Below are 21,671 nucleotides of genomic sequence, written 5' to 3'. Positions count from 1 at the left end.
CCCCCGGGTACTCACTCTGCTCATGGATGCCGGGGTTGTCGCTCAGCTCTAGCACATACAGGTGCCGACCCTGCGAGCTGCGGCCGATGCTGTACAGGCGGCTGATGAACGGGCAGTCGCGCTGCACGGCGAGCAGGGCGCTGACCAGCGCGGGGTAGCGGTGGTGGGAGAAGTCCAGGGTCCGGGCGAGCGGCAGCAACGCGCAGCCCAAACACAACGTGCAGAACCCGGGCAGCATGGTGCGGCCTCTGTACCCCACTCCCCCTGCACAGGAAACACTCCACAACACGGGGAAGGAAGCCAGGCTACCCCTCCCTGGTGCTGGAGAGGGGCAGGTCCCTTTATTTAAAGGGACAGTGGCACAGGGCACCTCGCGATCCACTGGCTGGACGCATGTGCCTGGCGATGACCCTTTATCCCTGCCCACCCTGTTGGTTAGAAAAAGTCTCCCTCTTCTCCCCCCCCAACAATAGTTGCATTTATATAGCACCTTTAACATAGTGAAACGTCCCAAGGCACTTCACAGGAGCGATTATCATAGAATCATAGAAATTTACAGCATGGAGGCTATTCGTGTCCGCACTAGCCGACCAAGAGGTTATCCAGCCTAATCCCACTTTCCAGCTCGTGGTCCGTAACCCTGTAGGTTACGGCACTTCAAGTGCACATCCAAGTACTTTTTAAATGTGGATTATCAAACAAAATTTGACACCAAGCCACAGAAGGAGAAATTGGGACAGGTGAGCAAAAGCTTGGTCAAAGAGGTTGGTTTTAAAGGAGGAGAGAGAGAGGCGGAGAGATTTTGGGAGTGAATTCCAGAGTTTAGGGCCCAGGCAGCTGAAGGCACGGCCACCAAGGATGATAATTTATGTAGGTTAAGAGGTTTATATATAGAATAAAGATACCCAGGAGTGAGTTACAGGCTGGGATCTAATCGAGGGTTTTGGGGGGGGGGGTTTATATATAGAATAACAGATACCCGGGAGTGAGTTACAGGCTGGAATCTAATCGAGGGGTTCGGGGGGTTTATATATAGAATAACAGATACCCAGGAGTGAGTTACAGGCTGGAATCTAATCGAGGGGTTCGGGGGGTTTATACACAGTATAACAGATACCCGGGAGTGAGTTACCGGTGGGGATCGGATCGAAGGGTTCGGGAGGTTTATACACAGTATAACGGATCCCCGGGATGAGTTACCGGTGGGGATCGGATCGAAGCGTTCGGGGGGTTTATACACAGTATAACGGATCCCCGGGATGAGTTACCGGTGAGGATCGGATCGAGGGGTTCGGGGGGTTTATATATAGAATAACGAATACCCGGGAGTGAGTTACCGGTGGGGATCGGATCGAGGGGTTCGGGGGGTTTATACACAGTATAACATACCCGGGATGAGTTACCGGTGGGGATCAGATCAAGGGGTTCGGGGGGCTTATACACAGTATAACATACCCGGGATGAGTTACCGGTGGGGATCAGATCGAGGGGTTCGGGGGTTTATACACAGTATAACATACCCGGGATGAGTTACCGGTGGGGATCGGATCGAGGGGTTCGGGGGGTTTATACACAGTATAACATACCCGGGATGAGTTACCAGCGGGGATCAGATCAGGGGGTTCGGGGGTTTATACACAGTATAACATACCCGGGATGAGTTACCGGTGGGGATTGGATCGAGGGGTCCAGGGTTGATGCATGGTCTCGGTGTAATTATTGATGTATTGTTTACCCCGCTGTGTGACCAGGTTTATGTCTGCTTGTGGCGCGAGGCCGCTGGGACTGACGTTTCAGCGAGTGTTTCACAATCTGCCAACGGCACAACCTCAGCTCCACAACAGGAACCAGTAACCCTTTGAGGCCCGCAGCCAATCGACCGCGCGGTCTGAGAGTCAGGTGCAGCGTTCCGGGGGCATTGGGCGAGCACTGGGCGCTCACACAATATTCCCGACGCCCCGCTCGCCATCTGCTGCCCGCTGGAACTACCTTTGACCCTCAGTGTGCTCGCTGCTCCTCTGGCTCATTGGGAAACGCTCTCGTCTCTGAGTCATAAGGTCGTGGGTTCAAGTCCCACTCCAGGGACTTGAGCACCTAATACAGGCTGGCATTCCCAGTGCAGTACCGAGGGAGCGCCGCACTGTCGGAGGGACAGTACTGAGAGGGTGTTGCACTGTTGGAGAGGCAGTACTGAGGGAGCGCCGCACTGTCGGAGGGGCAGTACTGAGGGAGTGCCGCACTGTCGGAGGGGCAGTACTGAGGGAGTGCCGCACTGTTGGAGGGACAGTACTGAGGAACTGCTGCACTGTCGGAGGGGCAGTACTGAAGGAGCGCTGCACTGTCGGAGGGGCAGTACTGAGGGAGTCCTGTACTGTCGGAGGGGCAGTACTGAGGGAGTGCCGCACTGTTGGAGGGACAGTACTGAGGAACTGCTGCACTGTCGGAGGGGCAGTACTGAAGGAGCGCTGCACTGTCGGAGGGGCAGTACGGAGGGAGTGCTGGACTGTCGGAGGGGCAGAACTGAGGGAGCGCTGCACTGTCGAAGGAGCAGTACTGAGGGAGTCCTGTACTGTCGGAGGGGCAGTACTGAGGGAGTGCCGCACTGTTGGAGGGACAGTACTGAGGGACTGCTGCACTGTCGGAGGGGCAGTACTGAGGGACTGCTGCACTGTCGGAGGGGCAGTACTGAGGGAGCGCTGCACTGTCGGAGGGGCAGTACGGAGGGAGTGCTGGACTGTCACAGGGGCAGTACTGAGGGAGCGCCGCACTGTCGGAGGTGCCGTCTTTTGGATGAGATGTTAAACCGAGGCCCCACCTGCTCACTCAGGTGGACGTAAAAGATCCCACGGCACTATTTCAAAGAAGAGCAAGGGAGTTCTCCCTGGTATCCTGGAGCCAATATTTATCCCTAGTTACTAAAAAAACAGATGACCTGGTCATTATCACATTGCTGTATGTTGGAGCTTGTTGTGGGCAAATGGGCTGCCGCGTGGCTACATTTCAAAAAGTAAGTGCTTTGGGACATCCTGAAGTGTTGAAGGGTGCTATAGAAATGCAAATCTTTCTTTTCATCTTTCTTTTTATTTCTATCTATCTTTTGCTGGGAAAACTCCCAGCAGGACTAGGGTTAAAGGAGAGTAATAGACTTCAAGAGGGCATAGACAAGCTGGTGGAATGAGCGGACATGTGGCAGATGAAATTTAATGCAGTAAAGTGTTAAGTGATTTTGGCAGAAAAATGAGGAGAATCAATATAAACTAAATGGTACAATCCTAAAGGGGGTGCATGAACAGAGAGATCTGTAGGGGAGGGGGGCAGGTGGGGGTTGGGGGGGGGGGGGGAAGGGTGGGTATATGTGCACAAATCATTGAAGATGGCAGAGCCAGTTAAGAAAGCAGTTAAAAAAGCTTACGGGATCCTGGGCTTCATAAATTGAGGTATAGAGTACAAAAGTGTGGAAATTATGATGAACCTGGTTCGGCCTCAACTGGAGCATTGTGTCCAATTCTGGGCACCGCACTTTAGGACGGATGTAAGGATGTGAAGGCCTGAGAGAGGGTGCAGAAACGATTTATGGAATGATTCCAGGGATGAGGGACTTCAGTTATGTGGGTAGACTGGAGAAGCTGGGGTTGTTCTCCTAGGAGCAGAGAAGGTTGAGAGGAGATTTGATCGAGGTGTTCAAAATCATGAGGGGCCTGGACAGAGTAGAGAAACTGTTCCCATTGGTAGAAGGGTCAAGAACCAGAGGAGACAGATTTAAGGTGATTGACAAAAGAACCGAAGGCGATGTAAGAAAAAACCTTTTTTACACAGCGAGTGGTTAGGATCTGTAATGCTCTGCATGAAAGAATGATGGAGGCAGACTCAATCGTGGCTTTCAAAAGGCAGTTGGATAAGTACCTGAGAAAAAAATTTGCAGGGCTACAGGGAAAGGGCGGGGAAGTGGGACTAGTTGAAGTGCTCTTGCAGAGAGCCAGCACGGGCTCGACGGGCCGAATGGCCTCCATCTGTGCTGTACCCATTCTATGATTCTATGACTGGTGGCATCTCCAACTTGTTGAACTCTCGCTTACGCTTCAACTCATTGAACTGAGTTTCCCAGTCCATTGGCTGGGTTTGTCATTGCAGCGTTTTTGTTCATTCATTCTCGGGTTGTGGGCGTCGTTGGCAAGGCCAGCATTTATTGCCCATCCCTAATTGCCCTCGTGAAGGTGGTGGTGAGCCGTTGCCTTGAACCATTGCAGTCCATGTAGTGAAGGTGCTCCCACAGTGCTGATAGGAAGTTCCAGGATTCTAACCCAGCGATGATGAAGGAATGGCCGATATATTTCCAAGTCAGGATGGTGTGTGTGACTCGAAGGTGAATGTGGAGGTGGTGGTGTTCCTATGCGCCTGCTGCCCTTGTCCTTCTAGGCGGTAGAGAGGGTTTGGGAGGTGCTGCCAAAGAAGCCTTGGCGAGATGCTGCAGTACATCTTGTAGATGGTACACAGTGCAGCCACGGTGCACTGGTGGTGGAGGGAGTGAATGTTTAAGGAGGCGAATGGGGGGCTGATCAAGCAGACTTTGTGTCCTGGATAGTGTCGAGCTTCCCAAGTGTTTTGGAGCTGCATTCATAACATAAGAGAACATAAGAATTAGGAGTAGGAGTCGGTCATTCAGCCCCTCGAGCCTACTGTGCCATTCAGTAAGATCATGGCTGATCTTCTACCTCAACTCCACTTTCCTGCACTGTCCCCATTGATCTCTGTCATGAATATACTCAACAACTGAGCCTCCACAGCCCTCTGGGATAGAGAATTCCAAAGATTCACCACCCTTTGAGTGAAGAAATTTCTCCTCAGCTCTGTCCTAAATGGCCAACCCCTTATTCTGAGACTGTGACCCCTGGTTCTAGGCTCCCCAGCCAGATGAAACATCCTCACTGCATCTACCCTGTCAAGCCCTGTAAGAATGTTGCATTTTTAAATGAGATCACCTCTCATTCTTCTAAACGCTGGAGAATATAGGCCTTGTCTACTCAATCTATCCTCATTGTAGGTTCTGAGCTGGTTCGAAAGCAAACAGGAAACCCTTTTTTTTTGCATAGCAATTGTTATTTTTATTTAATTATCTTACAAAATATACATATTTGGACAACCAAGCATTTAGTATAGAGCGGCGTCGGAGATGCTTGTACAATGAAGTTACACAGAGCGGCCTCGATCAATGATCAGAACAGTACATGCCGGTACGAACACTCCTATACGGTTCGCTTGTGTGTCTGATGGCACGGGGAGGAGAGTGCGGGGGAAACAGCCAGGATGAGGTGTTACGGAGACCCTTGGCAGAACCGGGCGAGGCGTGCATGGGTCTCGTGAGAAGTGGGCAGGGCGGGGCGGGGCCCGCGGCCAGGAATCGAAGGGTACAGCAGCAGGTGCTTTTGCGTGGATCTTTCCATGCAATCATGCGCGTGAGAGCGCGAGGATTATTTTATTCCCGGGCCGAGGGAGGGGCGAATTGCGCTTGCAAAACGCGTGAGTTGGTACGTGACCTCTCGGCTGAACGCAGCAGGCCAGATCGTGAGAGATTTTTGCGGGAATTTTAGAAAAGGGCGGGGTGGGATGTTAATGCCCATCCACCTCCCCCCCCCCTTGGGAAGGACGGAATGAGTATTCGCATGGTCCTGCCGGAAAAAACAAAACAAAATGGTAGGGATACCTTGCGGAGTCAACGCACTGCCAATAGTCTTAAAGGGACCACGTGTACACTAGCTGGCCCCCTGGAATGACGATCCACGATTGGAATCATCTCATCCAATGCTCCGATCCATGCGCCGCGGCATTCCAGGTTTGCTTCCCGCTTTTATCTTTAATATTCGTGGGAAAATCTGGCCGAATTCCTCGGATGGCTGGGGCAGTCCCTGGGATATTTACACAGCGGACACTCCAGCTGTGAAAGGTGTGGGTGCTTCAGGCTTTTCCAGTGAGGAGTTGGACAGTGCAAGCCACTCCCTCCTCCCCCACGCAAACTCCAAGTGGTCACCAGAGGAAGCAAACTTTTCTTGTTTTATCATCCATGTTTTGCTCAATTTTGTGCTTAATACAAGGTGGCGGAAAATGAAAATCTCCTGTAGTCCTGCCCAGGTCAGATATAGAGTAAAGCTCCATCTACATTGTCCCATCAAACATGATTTGCCATTTTTATTTATTCCATTTTGCACAACTATCCTGACTGACAACTTAGTGCCGAATGGGGCTAGTCCGTGATCACCAGGATCCCCCAGTCCTCTATATGAGACCCTTGCATCAGACCACGGAGACTCTTACCTGATTTGGCCGCAGATCGCAGCGGGCAAGGACCCAGTGCCGAGGCAGCCTGGCATTGCCCATCCCCCGCCCCACTGCTCCGACTGAAAGGCCGTGTGAAAATACAGATTTGTATGAATTTATTGCAATATGTGCATATCCCCACAAGATGGGGCATTGTTCCGACTTCTCCTTAGATGCTGTTGGGGACACGGAGCGCCGCCTCCCCCCAGACTCAGGTGGTTGTTGGGCAGGATGGGGAGCTGTCCTGTCCGAGTGGGTCTTTGTGCTGGGTTCCGTCACCCAGCTCGCTGAGACTGGGGCAATGGCTGCTTACTGTCCAATGTGGGGACCCGGCGCTGAAATTCACCACCGCACCATGCCACCCAGGGTACTTGCCTACCATAGAATCATAGAATCTTACAGCACAGAAGGAGGCCATTCGGCCCATCGTATCTGTGCCGGCTCTTTGAAAGAGCGATCCAATTAGTCCCACTCCCCCCTGCTCTTTCCCCACAGCCCTACACATTTTTCCCCTTCAAGTATTTATCCAATATGAAAGTTACTATTGGATCTTTTCCCACCGCCCTTTCAGGCAGCGCGTTCCAGATCACAACAACTCGCTGCCGAATAATGTCCCTCCTCATCTCCCCCTCTGGTTATGTTGCCAATTACCTTAAATCTGTGCCCTTTGGTTACCGACTCTCCTACCTCTGGAAACAGTTTCTCCTTATTTACTCTATCAAAACCCTTCATCATTTTGAACCCTCAAATCTCGCTTAACCTTCTCTGCTCTAAGGAGAACAATTCCAGTTCACAGAATCATGGAACGGTTACAGCACAGAAGGAAGTCATTTGGCCCATCATGCCCGTGCCAGCTCTCTGCAGGAGCACCTCAGCTCGTCCCACTCCCCTGTCCTTTTCCCGTAGCCCTGCAAATTTTTTTACTTCAAGTATTTATCCAATTTCCCTTTGAAAGCCACGATTGAGTCTGCCTCCGCCACCCTTTCAGGCAGCGCATTCCAGATCCTAACCACTCGCTGCGTAAAAAAGTTTTTCCTCGCGTCGTCTTTGGTTCTCTAACCTCAACACGTAACTGAAGCTTAAACTAAGAACTCGCGTTTAAGACGTGGAGCGTGTGGTAGACATATTTCATTCACAGCCAGGTTCTTACATATCGGGAGTCCCTCCTGCTCCTGTGTTGTTGAGATTCGACTCACGCAAACGTCGCTCAAATTTGCCGCCATGGTGTTCCAATTGACGCCCTCTGTAACTGTCATGCGCCAGAAAGATGGATCGGGAATGTTTTTCATTCGCCCTGACATTTAGTGCCAAGGCCAAATCTAAATCCTGCCGCAGTTTGGTTTTCTGCGTTGATTTAGCCGTGGGGGCCTGAGAGAAGGCTGCATGACATCGTGGGTTAGTAGGCCTCAACTGAAGCCTGGGCCTTGTCTGCCCTGCCGACTGAATGTGGACAGTGAAAGCAATCAAAGGGTTAACGTTTGTAAACATGCCAAGTCAACAATTCGGGAGGCCTCGCACGTTCAAAATATCGACTCGCCTGTCGCAACTTAGGTTAACATTTGGGGCCCCAAAATAATACATCAACCGGAGCTCAATCTTCGAAACTGGCAGAATGAGTGGAAAATAGAGTTTAAAAATCTGAGGCAATGTGGCCTCTGAAACCTTCGCCTTTACAGTAAGAATGTGTTCCATAACTTGATTCCCCCTTTTGTGCATTCAAATTCTCCCCCCCACCCTCGATCCCCAGGGCAGGTACAGCACGGGTTAGATACAGAGTAAAGCTCCCTCTACACTGTCCCATCAAACACTCCCAGGGCAGGTACAGCACGGGTTAGATACAGAGTAAAACTCCCTCTACACTGTCCAATCAAACACTCCCAGGGCAGGTACAGCATGGGTTAGATACAGAGTAAAGCTCCCTCTACACTGTCCCATCAAACACTCCCAGGGCAGGTACAGCACAGGTTAGATACAGAGTAAAGCTCCCTCTACACTGTCCCATCAAACACTCCCAGGGCAGGTACAGCACGGGTTAGATACAGAGTAAAGCTCCCTCTACACTGTCTCATGAGATTTTCATTCCACTGGGCTGGTGACATGTGAACTCGGCTCACGGAGCAGGAAGGGGCAGTGAAGACATTTTGGCAAAGCTGAGATTTAGTTTAGTGGGCCCGGCTTCTCGAAGCAGGTAACATGACAGATGGAACATAGAGGGTGCTTGTACTCTTTTTTTGGTACCATTACCATTATATCCGGTATTGTTGTATAAAGATGCTTATAGTGTGATACAGTAACATGCTGTGATGAGCAGTGTGTCTCCTGCACTCGTGCGTGTGTAACGGGACACGTCACCCTCACAGCCGCCATTCCATGAAGATTCTCGATGTCGCATCCTTTACGTTCTCGAGCGGCTCGAGGGGTTTGAGAAAAGTACAAAACTTGTGTCGCAAAGTCCTTCCATTGCCCACTCTCTCTCTCTCTCTCTGTTTTCGGAAAGATGAACATTCTAATCCCCCTTCCCCACCACCAAATTAATTATGCTCGGAGCAGGGGAAGCTCCCCATTGGACGAGTCCGAGACCCGAGGAAAGGCCCAACGATCGAGGCGACGGCCAAGGAAGGCGGGCCAGGAGTTAGAGGTCAACCTGCCGTTGACCTCAGCTCCACCTCTGACCTCTAGATGACGTTCTCGAAAAGCTGCATTGACTTCATGATATTTTCATCCTAGGCGGTAAAAAAAAACAGGAGGAAACATAATTACTGGTGAACACATACCGAGAGAAAAGCACCTTATCTGACACTCCCAGGGCAGTACTGAGGGAGCGCCGCACTGTCGGAGGGGCAGTACTGAGGGAGTGCCGCACTGTCGGAGGGGCAGTACTGAGGGAGCGCCGCACTGTCGGAGGGGCAGTACTGAGGGAGCGCCGCACTGTCGGAGGGGCAGTACTGAGGGAGTGCCGCACTGTCGGAGGGGCAGTACTGAGGGAATGCCGCACTGTCGGAGGGGCAGTACTGAGGGAGTGCCGCACTATCGGAGGGGTAGTACTGAGGGAGTGCCGCACTGTCGGAGAGGCAGTACTGAGGGAGCGCTGCACTGTCGGAGGGGCAGTACTGAAGGAGCACTGCACTGTCGGAAGGGCAGTGCTGAGGGAGTGCCAGACTGTCGGAGATGCCTTCTTTCAGATGAGACGTTACACTGAGGCTCTGTCTGTTCTCTCATAAGAACATAAGAAATAGGAGCAGGAGTCGGCCATACGGCCCCTCGAGCCTGCTCCGCCATTCAATAAGATCATGGCTGATCATCGACCTCAACTCCACTTTCCTGCCCGATCTCCATATCCCTTGATTCCCCTAGAGTCCAAAAGTCCATCGACCTCAGCCTTGAATATATTCAGAGACTCAGCATCCACAGCCCTCTGGGGCAGAGAATTCCAGAGGTTCACCACCCTCTGAGTGAAGGAATTCCTTGTCATCTCAGTCCTAAATGGCCGACCCCTTATCCTGAGACTGTGACCCCTGGTTCTGGACTCTCCAGCCAGGGGGAAACAACCTCTCAGCATCTACTCTGTCAATCGCCCTCAGAATCTTGTATGTTTCAATGAGATCACACCTCATTCTGCTAAACTCCAGAGAGTATAGGCCCATTCTATATAATAGCTCAGCTGGTACTATTTTGAAGAAGAGCAGGGGAGTTCGCCCCAGTGACCCAGGCCAATATTTATCCCACAATCAACAATCACTAAAACAGATTATCTGGACATTTATCTCATTGATGTTGTGGGATCTTGCTGCGTTTTCTATATAACAGTTACTGACCTCCAGCAATAAGGGGCTGTGGGGCGGTGGGGGGGCGTGGGGAAGAGAACGGACAGACAGACGGTGAGCAGACAGACAGACAGTGAGCAGACAGACAGATATTGAGCAGACAATGAGCAGACAGACAGATAGTGAGGAGACAGACGGAGAGCAGACAGACGGTGAGCAGACAGACAGACAGTGAGCAGACAGACGGTAAGCAGACAGACGGTGAGCAGACAGACAGACGGTGAGCAGACAGACAGATATTGAGCAGACAGACAACGAGCAGACAGACAGATAGTGAGGAGACAGATGGAGAGCAGACAACAGTGAGCACACAGACAGACAGACAGTGAGCAGACAACAGTGAGCACACAGACAGACAGACAGTGAGCAGACAACGAAACAGATGGTGAGCAGACAGACAGACAGTGAGCAGACAGACAGTGAGCAGACAGTGAGCAGACAACAGAGAGCACACAGACAAACGGTGAGCAGACAGATGGTGAGCAGACAGACAGACGGTGAGCAGACAGATGGTGAGCAGGAAGACAGAGAGCAGACAGACAGACAGACAGTGAGCAGACAATGGGACAGACGGTGAGCAGACAGACAGACAGTGAGCAGACAGACAGTGAGCAGACGGACAGTGAGCAGACAGTGAGCAGACAACAGTGAGCAGACAGACAGACGGTGAGCAGACAGACAGACGGTGAGCAGACAGACGGTGAGCAGGAAGACAGAGAGCAGACAGACAGACAGACAGTGAGCAGACAGACAGACAATGAGGAGACAGACAGACAGTGAGGAGACAGACAGACAGTGGGCGGATAGACAGACAGTGAGCGGATAGACAGACAGTGAGCGGATAGACAGGCAGTGAGCAGACAGACAGACGATAAGCAGACAGAGAGCAGACAGACAGATATTGAGCAGACAGACAGACGATAAGCAGAGAGCAGACAGACAGATATTGAGCAGACAGACAGATGGTGAGCAGGCAGACAGACAGACGGTGAGCAGACAGACAGTGACCAGACAGACAGACGGTGAGCGGACGAACGGTGAGCGGACGGACAGTGAGCAGACAGACGGTGAGCAGACAGACGGTGAGCAGACGGACAGGCAGTGAGCAGACAGACGGTGAGCAGACAGACAGACGGTGAGCAGACAGACAGTGAGCAGACAGACAGACGGTGAGCGGACGAATGGTGAGTGGACGGACAGTGAGCAGACAGACATACGGTAAGCAGACAAACAGTGAGCAGAGCGACAGACAGACAGTAAGCAGACAGACAGTGAGAGACAGACAGTGAGCAGACAGACAGACAGTGAGCAGACAGACAGACAGTGAGCAGATAGATAGTGAGCAGACAGACGGACAGTGAGCAGACAGCCAGACAGACAGTGATCAGACAGCGAGACAGACAGTGAGCAGACAGACAGACAGTGAGCAGACAACAGTGAGCACACAGACAGACGGTAAGCAGACAGATGGTGAGCAGACAGATGGTGAGCAGACAGACAGACAGTGAGGAGACAGACAGACAGTGGGCGGATAGACAGACAGTGAGCGGATAGACAGACAGTGAGCGGATAGACAGGCAGTGAGCAGACAGACAGACGATAAGCAGACAGAGAGCAGACAGACAGATATTGAGCAGACAGACAGACGATAAGCAGAGAGCAGACAGACAGATATTGAGCAGACAGACAGATGGTGAGCAGGCAGACAGACAGACGGTGAGCAGACAGACAGTGACCAGACAGACAGACGGTGAGCGGACGAACGGTGAGCGGACGGACAGTGAGCAGACAGACGGTGAGCAGACAGACGGTGAGCAGACGGACAGGCAGTGAGCAGACAGACGGTGAGCAGACAGACAGACGGTGAGCAGACAGACAGTGAGCAGACAGACAGACGGTGAGCGGACGAATGGTGAGTGGACGGACAGTGAGCAGACAGACATACGGTAAGCAGACAAACAGTGAGCAGAGCGACAGACAGACAGTAAGCAGACAGACAGTGAGAGACAGACAGTGAGCAGACAGACAGACAGTGAGCAGACAGACAGACAGTGAGCAGATAGATAGTGAGCAGACAGACGGACAGTGAGCAGACAGCCAGACAGACAGTGATCAGACAGCGAGACAGACAGTGAGCAGACAGACAGACAGTGAGCAGACAACAGTGAGCACACAGACAGACGGTAAGCAGACAGATGGTGAGCAGACAGATGGTGAGCAGACAGACAGACGGTGAGCAGACAGACAGATGGTGAGCAGACAGACGGTGAGCAGGAAGACAAAGAGCAGACAGACAGACAGAGAGCAGACAGACAGACAATGAGGAGACAGACAGACAGTGAGGAGACAGACAGACAGTGAGCGGATATACAGACAGCGGATAGACAGACAGTGAGCAGGCAGGCAGTGAGCAGACAGACAGACGATAAGCACACAGTGAGCAGACAGACAGATATTGAGCAGACAGACAGTGAGAAGACCGACGGTGAGCACACAGACAGAAGGTGAGCAGACAGACGAACGGTGAGCACACAGACAGACAGTGAGCAGACAGACAGATGGTGAGCAGACAGACAGACGGTGAGCAAACAGACAGTGAACAGTGAGCTGATAGAGTGAGCAAAGAGACAGACAGTGAGCAGACAGACGGTGAGCAGACAGATAATGAGCAGGCAGCCAGACAGTGAGCAGACAGCCAGACAGTGAGCAGACAGACAGACAGTGAGCAGACAGACTGACAGACGGTGAGCAAACAGTGAGCAGACAGATAGTGAGCAGACAGACAGATATTGAGCAGACAGACAGATGGTGAGCAGACAGACAGATGGTGAGCAGATGGTGAGCAGACAAGTAATTAGCAGACAGCCAGACAGTGAGCAGACAGATATTGAGCAGACAGACAGATGGTGAGCAGACAGACAGATGGTGAGCAGACAGACAGATGGTGAGCAGACAGATGGTGAGCAGACAAGTAATTAGCAGACAGCCAGACAGTGAGCAGACAGACAGATGGTGAGCAGACAGAGAGATGGTGAGCAGACAGACGGTGAGCAGACAGCCAGACAGTGAGCAGACAGCCAGACAGTGAGCAGACAGACAGTGAGCACACAAACAGACAATGAGCAGACAGACAGACAGTGAGCAGACAGATAGACAGTGAGCAGACAGAGTGAGCACACAGATAGACGGTGAGCAGACAGTGGGCAGATAGACATGAGCTGACCAACAGACAGTGAGCAGACAGACAGAGAGCAGACAGACAGAGAGCAGACAGACACAGAGCAGGCAGATAGCCACAGAGCAGGCAGACAGAGAGCAGGCAGACAGAGGGCAGGCAGACAGAGAGCAGACAGACAGAGAGCAGGCAGACAGACAGTGAGCACACAGACATACAGTGAGCAGACACAGTGAGCACACAGACAGACAGACGGTGAGCAGACAGTGAGCAGACTGACAGTGAGCAGACAGACGGACATTGAGACAGACAGTGAGCAATTAGACAGTGAGCAGACTGACAGCCAGTGAGCAGACAGCGAGCAGACAGCCAGACAGCGATCAGACAGCCAGCCAGATAGTGAGCAGACAGACAGTGAGACAGACAGTGAGACAGACAGACAGTGAGACAGACAGACAGTGAGCACACAGACAGGTAGCACACAGACAGACAGTGAGCACACAGACAGACAGTGAGCAGACAGACAAACAGTGAGCACACAGACAGGCAGACGGTGAGCAAACAGTGAGCAGACAGACAGATATTGAGCAAACAGACCAACAGTGAGCAGACCGATGGTGAGACAGACAGACAGTGAGACAGATGGACAGTGAGACAGAAGGACAGTGAGACAGAAGGACAGAGAACAGACGGACAGTGAGCAGACAGACAGTGAGTAGACAGAGTGAGCACACAGACAGACAGACGGTGAGCAGACAGACAGTGAGCAGACTGACAGTGAGCAGACTGACAGTGAGCAGACAGATGGACAGTGAGTCAGGCAGACAGTGAGACAGACAGTGAGTCAGGCAGACAGTGAGACAGACAGACAGTGAGGAGACAGTGAGCAGACAGACGGTGAGCAGACAGACCGACGGTGAGCAGACAGACGGTGAGCAGACAGACAGTGAGCACACAGACAGACAGACGGTGAGCAGTGAGCAGACAGACAGACGGTGAGCAGAAAGAGAGCAGGCAGACAGACAGTGAGCACACAGACAGACAGTGAGCACACAGACAGACAGTGAGCAGACAGACAGTGAGTCAGACAGACAGTGAATCAGACAGACAGTGAGCAGACAGCAGACGGTGATCAGACAGCCAGACAGTAAACAGACAGCCAGACAGTGAGCAGACAGCCAGACAGTGAGCAGACAGACAGATGGTAAGCAGACAGACATAGAGCATACAGACAGTGAGCACACAGACAGACAGTGAGCAGACAGGCAGACAGTGAGACAGACAGTGAGACAGACAGACAGTGAGTACACAGACAGTGAGCACACAGACAGACAGTGAGCACACTGACAGACAGACGGTGTGCAAACAGTGAGCAGACAGTGAGTCAGACAGACAGACAGTGAGCAGACAGACAGATATTGAGCAAACAAACCCGACAGTGAGCAGACCAATGGTGAGACAGACAGACAGTGAGACAGACGGACAGTGAGACAGGTGGACAGTGAGACAGACGGACAGAGAGCAGACAGGCAGAGAGCAGACGGACAGAGAGCAGATGGACAGAGAGCAGACAGACAAGGAACAGACGGACAAGGAACAGACGGACAGAGAGCAGACGAACAGAGAGCAGGCGAACAGAGAGCAGACGGACAGAGAGCAGATGGACAGAGCGCAGACAGACAGAGCGCAGACGGAGAGAGAGCACACAGACAGTGAGCTGACAGAGTGAGCACACAGGCAGGCAGACAGTGAGCAGACAGAGTGAGCACACAAACAGACAGACGGTGAGCAGACAGACAGTGAGCAGATTGACAGTGAACAGACTGAGAGTGAGCAGACAGACAGACAGTGAGTCAGGCAGACAGTGAGATAGACAGACAGTGAGACAGCAGACAGTGAGCAAAAAGACAGACAGTAAGCAGACAGATAGACAGTGAGCAGACAGCCAGACAATGAGCAGAAAGAGAGCACACAGACAGACAGTGAGCACACAGACAGACAGTGAGCAGACAGACACTGAGCAGACAGTGAGCAGACAGGCAGAGAGACAGACGGACAGTGAGACAGGTGGACAGTGAGACAGACGGACAGAGAGCAGACAGGCAGAGAGCAGACGGACAGAGAGCAGACGGACAAGGAACAGACGGACAAGGAACAGACGGACAGAGAGCAGACGAACAGAGAGCAGACGAACAGAGAGCAGACGGACAGAGAGCAGATGGACAGAGCGCAGACAGACAGAACGCAGACGGAGAGAGAGCAGACGGACAGAGAGCAGACAGACTGAGAGCAGACGGACAGTGAGCACACAGTGAGCTGACAGAGTGAGCACACAGGCAGGCAGACAGTGAGCAGACAGAGTGAGCACACAAACAGACAGACGGTGAGCAGACAGACAGTGAGCAGATTGACAGTGAACAGACTGAGAGTGAGCAGACAGACAGACAGTGAGTCAGGCAGACAGTGAGACAGACAGTGAGTCAGGCAGACAGTGAGATAGACAGACAGTGAGACAGACAGACAGTGAGCAAAAAGACAGACAGTAAGCAGACAGATAGACAGTGAGCAGACAGCCAGACAATGAGCAGACAGCCAGACAGTGAGCAGACAGCCAGACAATGAGCAGAAAGAGAGCACACAGACAGACAGTGAGCACACAGACAGACAGTGAGCAGACAGACACTGAGCAGACAGTGAGCAGACAGGCAGAGAGACAGACAGACATTGAGCACACAGAGTGAGCACACAGACAGTCAGACAGTGAGCAAACAGTGAACAGACAGACAGTGAGTCAGACAGTGAGCAGACAGACGGTGAGCAGACAGACAGATATTGAGCAGACAGACCGACGGTGAGCAGACAGACAGTGAGCACACAGACAGGCAGACGGTGAGCAGTGAGCAGACAGACAGACGGTGAGCAGACAGACAGTGAGCAGACAGACGGTGAGGCAGACAGACAGTGAGGCAGACAGAGGGACAGTGAGCAGACAGACAGACGGATAGTGAGCAGACAGCCGGTGAGCAGGCAGCCGGTGAGCAGACAACCGGTGAGCACTCAGACAGACAGTGAACAGACAGACAGACAGTGAGCAGACAGACAGTGAGACAGACAGACAGTCAGACAGACAGACAGTGAGCACACAGATAGTGAGACAGAGAGACAGTGAATCAGACGGACAGAGAGCAGACGGACAGAGAGCAGACGGACAGGGAGCAGACAGACAGTGAGACAGACAGTCAGTGAGCACACAGACATACAGTGAGCACACAGACAGACAGACGGTGAGCAAACAGTGAGCAGACAGTGAGTCAGACAGACAGTGAGCAGACAGTGAGCAGACAGACAGATATTGAGCAGACAGACCGACAGTGAGCAGACCGACGGTGAGCAGACCGACAGACAGTGAGCAGACCAACGGTGAGCAGACTGACGGTGAGCAGACCGATAGTGAGCAGACTGACGGTGAGCAGACCGACGGTGAGCAGACCGACAGACAGTGAGCAGACCAACAGTGAGCAGACCGACGGTGAGCAGACCGACAGTGAGCAGACAGTGAGCACACAGACAGAGAAACGGTGAGCAGACAGTGACCAAACAGACAGATGGTGAGCAGACAGACAGACGGTGAGCAGTGAGCAGACAGAGTGAGCACACAGACAGACGGTGAGCAGACAGGCAGACAGAGTGAGCAGACAGTGAGCAGACAGACAGTGAGCAGACAGATAATGAGCAGACAGCCAGTCAGTGAGCAGACAGGCGGTGAGCAGACAGACAGAAAGTGAGCAGACAGACAGACGATAAGCAGACAGTGAGCAGACAGACAGATATTGAGCAGACAGACAGACAGTGAGCAGACCGACGGTGAGCAGACAGACCAACGGTGAGCACACAGACAGACAGTGAGCAGACAGACAGATGGTGAGCAGACAGACAGACGTTGAGCAAACAGACAGTGAGCGGTGAGCTGACAGAGTGAGCAAACAGACAGACAGTGAGCAGACAGACGGTGAGCAGACAGATAATGAGCAAGCAGCCAGACAGTGAGCAGACAGCCAGACAGTGAGCAGACAGTGAGCAGACAGACAGATATTGAGCAGACAGACAGATGGTGAGCAGACAGACAGATGGTGAGCAGACAGACAGTGAGCAGACAGATAATTAGCAGACAGCCAGACAGTGAGCAGACAGACAGTGAGCACACAAACAGACAATAAGTAGACAGACAGACAGTGAGCAGACAGATAGACAGCGAGCAGACAGAGTGAGCACACAGACAGACGGTGAGCAGACAGTGGGCAGATAGACATGAGCTGACCGACAGACAGTGAGCAGACAGACAGTGAGCAGACAGACAGAGAGCAGACAGACAGAGAGCAGACAGACACAGAGCAGGCAGATAGCCACAAAGCAGGCAGACAGAGAGCAGGCAGATAGAGGGCAGGCAGACAGAGAGCAGACAGACAGAGAGCAGGCAGACAGACAGTGAGCACACAGACAGTGAGCACACAGACATACAGTGAGCAGACACAGTGAGCACACAGACAGACAGACGGTGAGCAGACAGTGAGCAGACTGACAGTGAGCAGACAGACGGACATTGAGACAGACAGTGAGCAATTAGACAGTGAGCAGACTGACAGCCAGTGAGCAGACAGCCAGACAGCGATCAGACAGCCAGCCAGACAGTGAGCAGACAGACAGTGAGACAGACAGACAGTGAGGCAGACAGACAGTGAGCACACAGACAGGTAGCACACAGACAGACAGTGAGCACACAGACAGACAGTGAGCACACAGACAAACAGTGAGCACACAGACAGCCAGACAGTGAGCAGACAGCCAGACAGTGAGCAGACAGCCAGACAGTGAGCAGACAGACAGTGAGCACACAACAGACAGTGAGCAGACAGACAGTGAGCAGACAGACAGACAGTGAGCAGACAGAGTGAGCACACAGACAGACGGTGAGCAGACGGTGGGCAGATAGACAGTGAGCTGACCGACTGACAGTGAGCAGACAGACAGAGAGCAGACAGACAGAGAGCAGACAGACACAGAGCAGACAGACACAGAGCAGGCAGACAGAGAGCAGACAGCCACAGAGCAGGCAGACAGAGAGCAGGCTGACAGAGAGCAGGCAGACAGAGAGCAGACAGACAGAGAGCAGGCAGACAGACAGTGAGCACACAGACAGTGAGCACACAGACAGACAGTGAGCAGACAGAGTGAGCACACAGACAGACAGACAGTGAGCAGACAGTGAGCAGACTGACAGTAGCAGACTGACAGCCAGTGAGCTGACAGCATGCAGACAGCCAGACAGCGATCAGACAGCCAGCCAGACAGTGAACAGACAGACAGTGAGCAGACAGACAGTGAGCAGACAGTGAGACAGACAGGGAGCACACAGACAGACAGTGAGCACACAGACAGACAGTGAGCACACTGACAGACAGACAGTGAGCAAACAGTGAGCAGACAGACAGATATTGAGCAAACAGACCGACAGTGAGCAGACCGACGGTGAGACAGGCAGACAGTGAGACAGATGGACAGTGAGACAGACGGACAGTGATACAGGCGGACAGAGAACAGACGGACAGAGAGCAGACGGACAGTGAGCACACAGACAGTGAGCAGACAGAGTGAGCACACAGGCAGACTGACAGTGAGCAGACTGACAGTGAGCAGACAGACAGTGAGCAGATAGAGTGAGCACACAGACAGACAGACGGTGAGCAGACAGACAGTGAGCAGACTGAGAGTGAGCAGACTGACAGTGAGCAGACAGTGAGACAGACAGTGAGTCAGGCAGACAGTGAGACAGACAGACAGTGAGCAACCAAACAGTGAGCAGAGAGTGAGCAGACAGACAGTGAGCAGACAGCCAGACAGTGAGCACACAGCCAGACAGTGAGCAGACAGCCAGACAATGAGCAGACAGCCAGACAGTGAGCAGAAAGAGAGCAGGCAGACAGACAGTGAGCACACAGACAGACAGTGAGCACACAGACAGACAGTGAGCAAACAGTGAGCAGACAGACGGTGAGTCAGACAGACAGTGAATCAGACAGACAGTGATCAGACAGCCAGACAGCGAGCAGACAGCCAGACAGTGAGCAGACAGACAGTGAGCACACAGACAGACAGTGAGCACACAGAGTGAGCACACAGACAGTCAGACGGTGAACAAACAGTGAGCAGACAAACAGTGAGTCAGACAAACAGTGAGCAGACAGTGAGCAGACAGACGGTGAGCAGACAGACAGTGAGCACACAGACAGACAGACGGTGATCAGTGAGCAGACAGACAGACGGTGAGCAGACAGACAGTGAGTAGACAGACAGACGGTGAGCAGACAGACGGTAAGCAGACAGACAGACGGTGAGCAGACAGCCAGACAGTGAGCAGACAGCCAGACGGTGAGCAGACAGACGGTGAGCAGACAGACAGACGGTGAGCAGACAGACGGTGAGCAGACAGTGAGCAGACAGACAGACAGTGAGCAGACAGAATGAGCACACAGACAGACAGTGAGCAGACAGCCAGACAGTGAGCAGACAGCCAGACGGTGAGCAGACAGACGGTGAGCAGACAGACAGACGGTGAGCAGACAGACGGTGAGCAGACAGTGAGCAGACAGACAGACAGTGAGCAGACAGAATGAGCACACAGACAGACAGTGAGCAGACAGCCAGACAGTGAGCAGACAGCCAGACAGTGAGCAGACAGACAGACGGTGAGCAGACAGACATAGAGCACACAGAGAGTGAGCAGACAGACAGACAGTGAGCAGACAGACAGACAGTGAGCAGACAGTGAGACAGACAGAGACAGACAGTCAGACAGACAGACAGTGAGCACACAGACAGACAATGAGCACACAGACAGACAGTGAGAACACTGACAGACAGACGGTGAGCAAACAGTGAGCAGACAGTGAGTCAGATAGACAGTGAGCAGACAGACAGACCGTGAGCAGACAGTGAGCAGACAGACAGATATTGAGCAAACAGATGGACAGTGAGCAGACCGACGGTGAGATAGACAGACAGTGAGACAGACGGACAGTGAGACAGGTGGAAAGTGAGACAGACGGACAGAGAGCAGACAGGCAGAGATCAGACGGACAGAGATCAGACGGACAGAGAGCAGACGGACAGAGAGCAGACGCACAGAGCGCAGACGGAGAGAGAGCAGATGGAGAGAGCAGACGGAGAGAGAGCAGACGGAGAGAGAGCAGACGGAGAGAGAGCAGACGGACAGGGAGCAGACGGACAGGGAGCAGACAGACAGAGAGCAGACGGACAGTGAGCAGACGGACAGAGAGCAGACGGACAGAGAGCAGATGGACAGAGAGCAAACAGACAGTGAGCAGACAGAGTGAGCATGCAGGCATACAGTGAGCACACAGACAGTGAGCAGACAGACAGTAAGCAGACAGAGTGAGCACACAGACAGACAGACGGTGAGCAGACAGACAGTGAGCAGACTGACAGTGAACAGACAGACACAGAGCAGGCAGACAGAGAGCAGACAGACAGACAGTGAGCAGACAGAGTGAGCACACAGACAGACGCTGAGCAGACGGTGGGCAGATAGACAGTGAGCTGACCGACCGACAGTGAGCAGACAGACAGAGAGCAGACAGACAGAGAGCAGACAGACACAGAGCAGGCAGACAGAGAGCAGACAGCCACAGAGCAGGCAGACAGAGAGCAGGCAGACAGAGAGCAGGCTGACAGAGAGCAGGCAGACAGAGAGCAGACAGACAGAGAGCAGGCAGACAGACAGTGAGCACACAGACAGTGAGCACACAGACAGACAGTGAGCAGACACAGTGAGCACACAGACAGACAGACAGTGAGCAGACAGTGAGCAGACTGACAGTAGCAGACTGACAGCCAGTGAACTGACAGCATGCAGACAGCCAGACAGCGATCAGACAGCCAGCCAGACAGTGAACAGACGGACAGTGATACAGGCGGACAGAGAACAGACGGACAGAGAGCAGACGGACAGTGAGCACACAGACAGTGAGCAGACAGAGTGAGCACACAGGCAGACTGACAGTGAGCAGACTGACAGTGAGCAGACAGACAGTGAGCAGATAGAGTGAGCACACAGACAGACAGTGAGCACACAGACAGACAGTGAGCACACTGACAGACAGACAGTGAGCAAACAGTGAGCAGACAGACAGATATTGAGCAAACAGACCGACAGTGAGCAGACCGACGGTGAGACAGGCAGACAGTGAGACAGATGGAGTGAGCACACAGACAGACAGACGGTGAGCAGACAGACAGTGAGCAGACTGAGAGTGAGCAGACTGACAGTGAGCAGACAGACGGAC

The 21,671-nt window shown here is 52.8% G+C and overlaps 1 protein-coding gene across 1 annotated transcript in view; it reads right to left on the bottom strand.

Moving 5' to 3' along the window:
• Nucleotides 1–8,987: 8,987 nt before the first annotated feature.
• LOC139255456 (A-type potassium channel modulatory protein KCNIP2) overlaps nt 8,988–21,671 on the bottom strand; it is a 137,410-nt gene continuing 124,726 nt past the window's right edge. The window contains exon 9 of the mRNA XM_070873936.1: nt 8,988–9,035. Coding sequence (XP_070730037.1) covers nt 8,988–9,035 — 48 coding nt within the window. The remainder of the gene's footprint in view (nt 9,036–21,671) is intronic.

Source organism: Pristiophorus japonicus, chromosome 3 (assembly GCF_044704955.1).
Source record: "Pristiophorus japonicus isolate sPriJap1 chromosome 3, sPriJap1.hap1, whole genome shotgun sequence".
NCBI classification, from domain to species: domain Eukaryota; kingdom Metazoa; phylum Chordata; class Chondrichthyes; family Pristiophoridae; genus Pristiophorus; species Pristiophorus japonicus.
The sequence above is the reverse complement of the archived record's forward strand: the minus strand, read 5'-3'. Positions and strand labels throughout refer to the sequence as shown.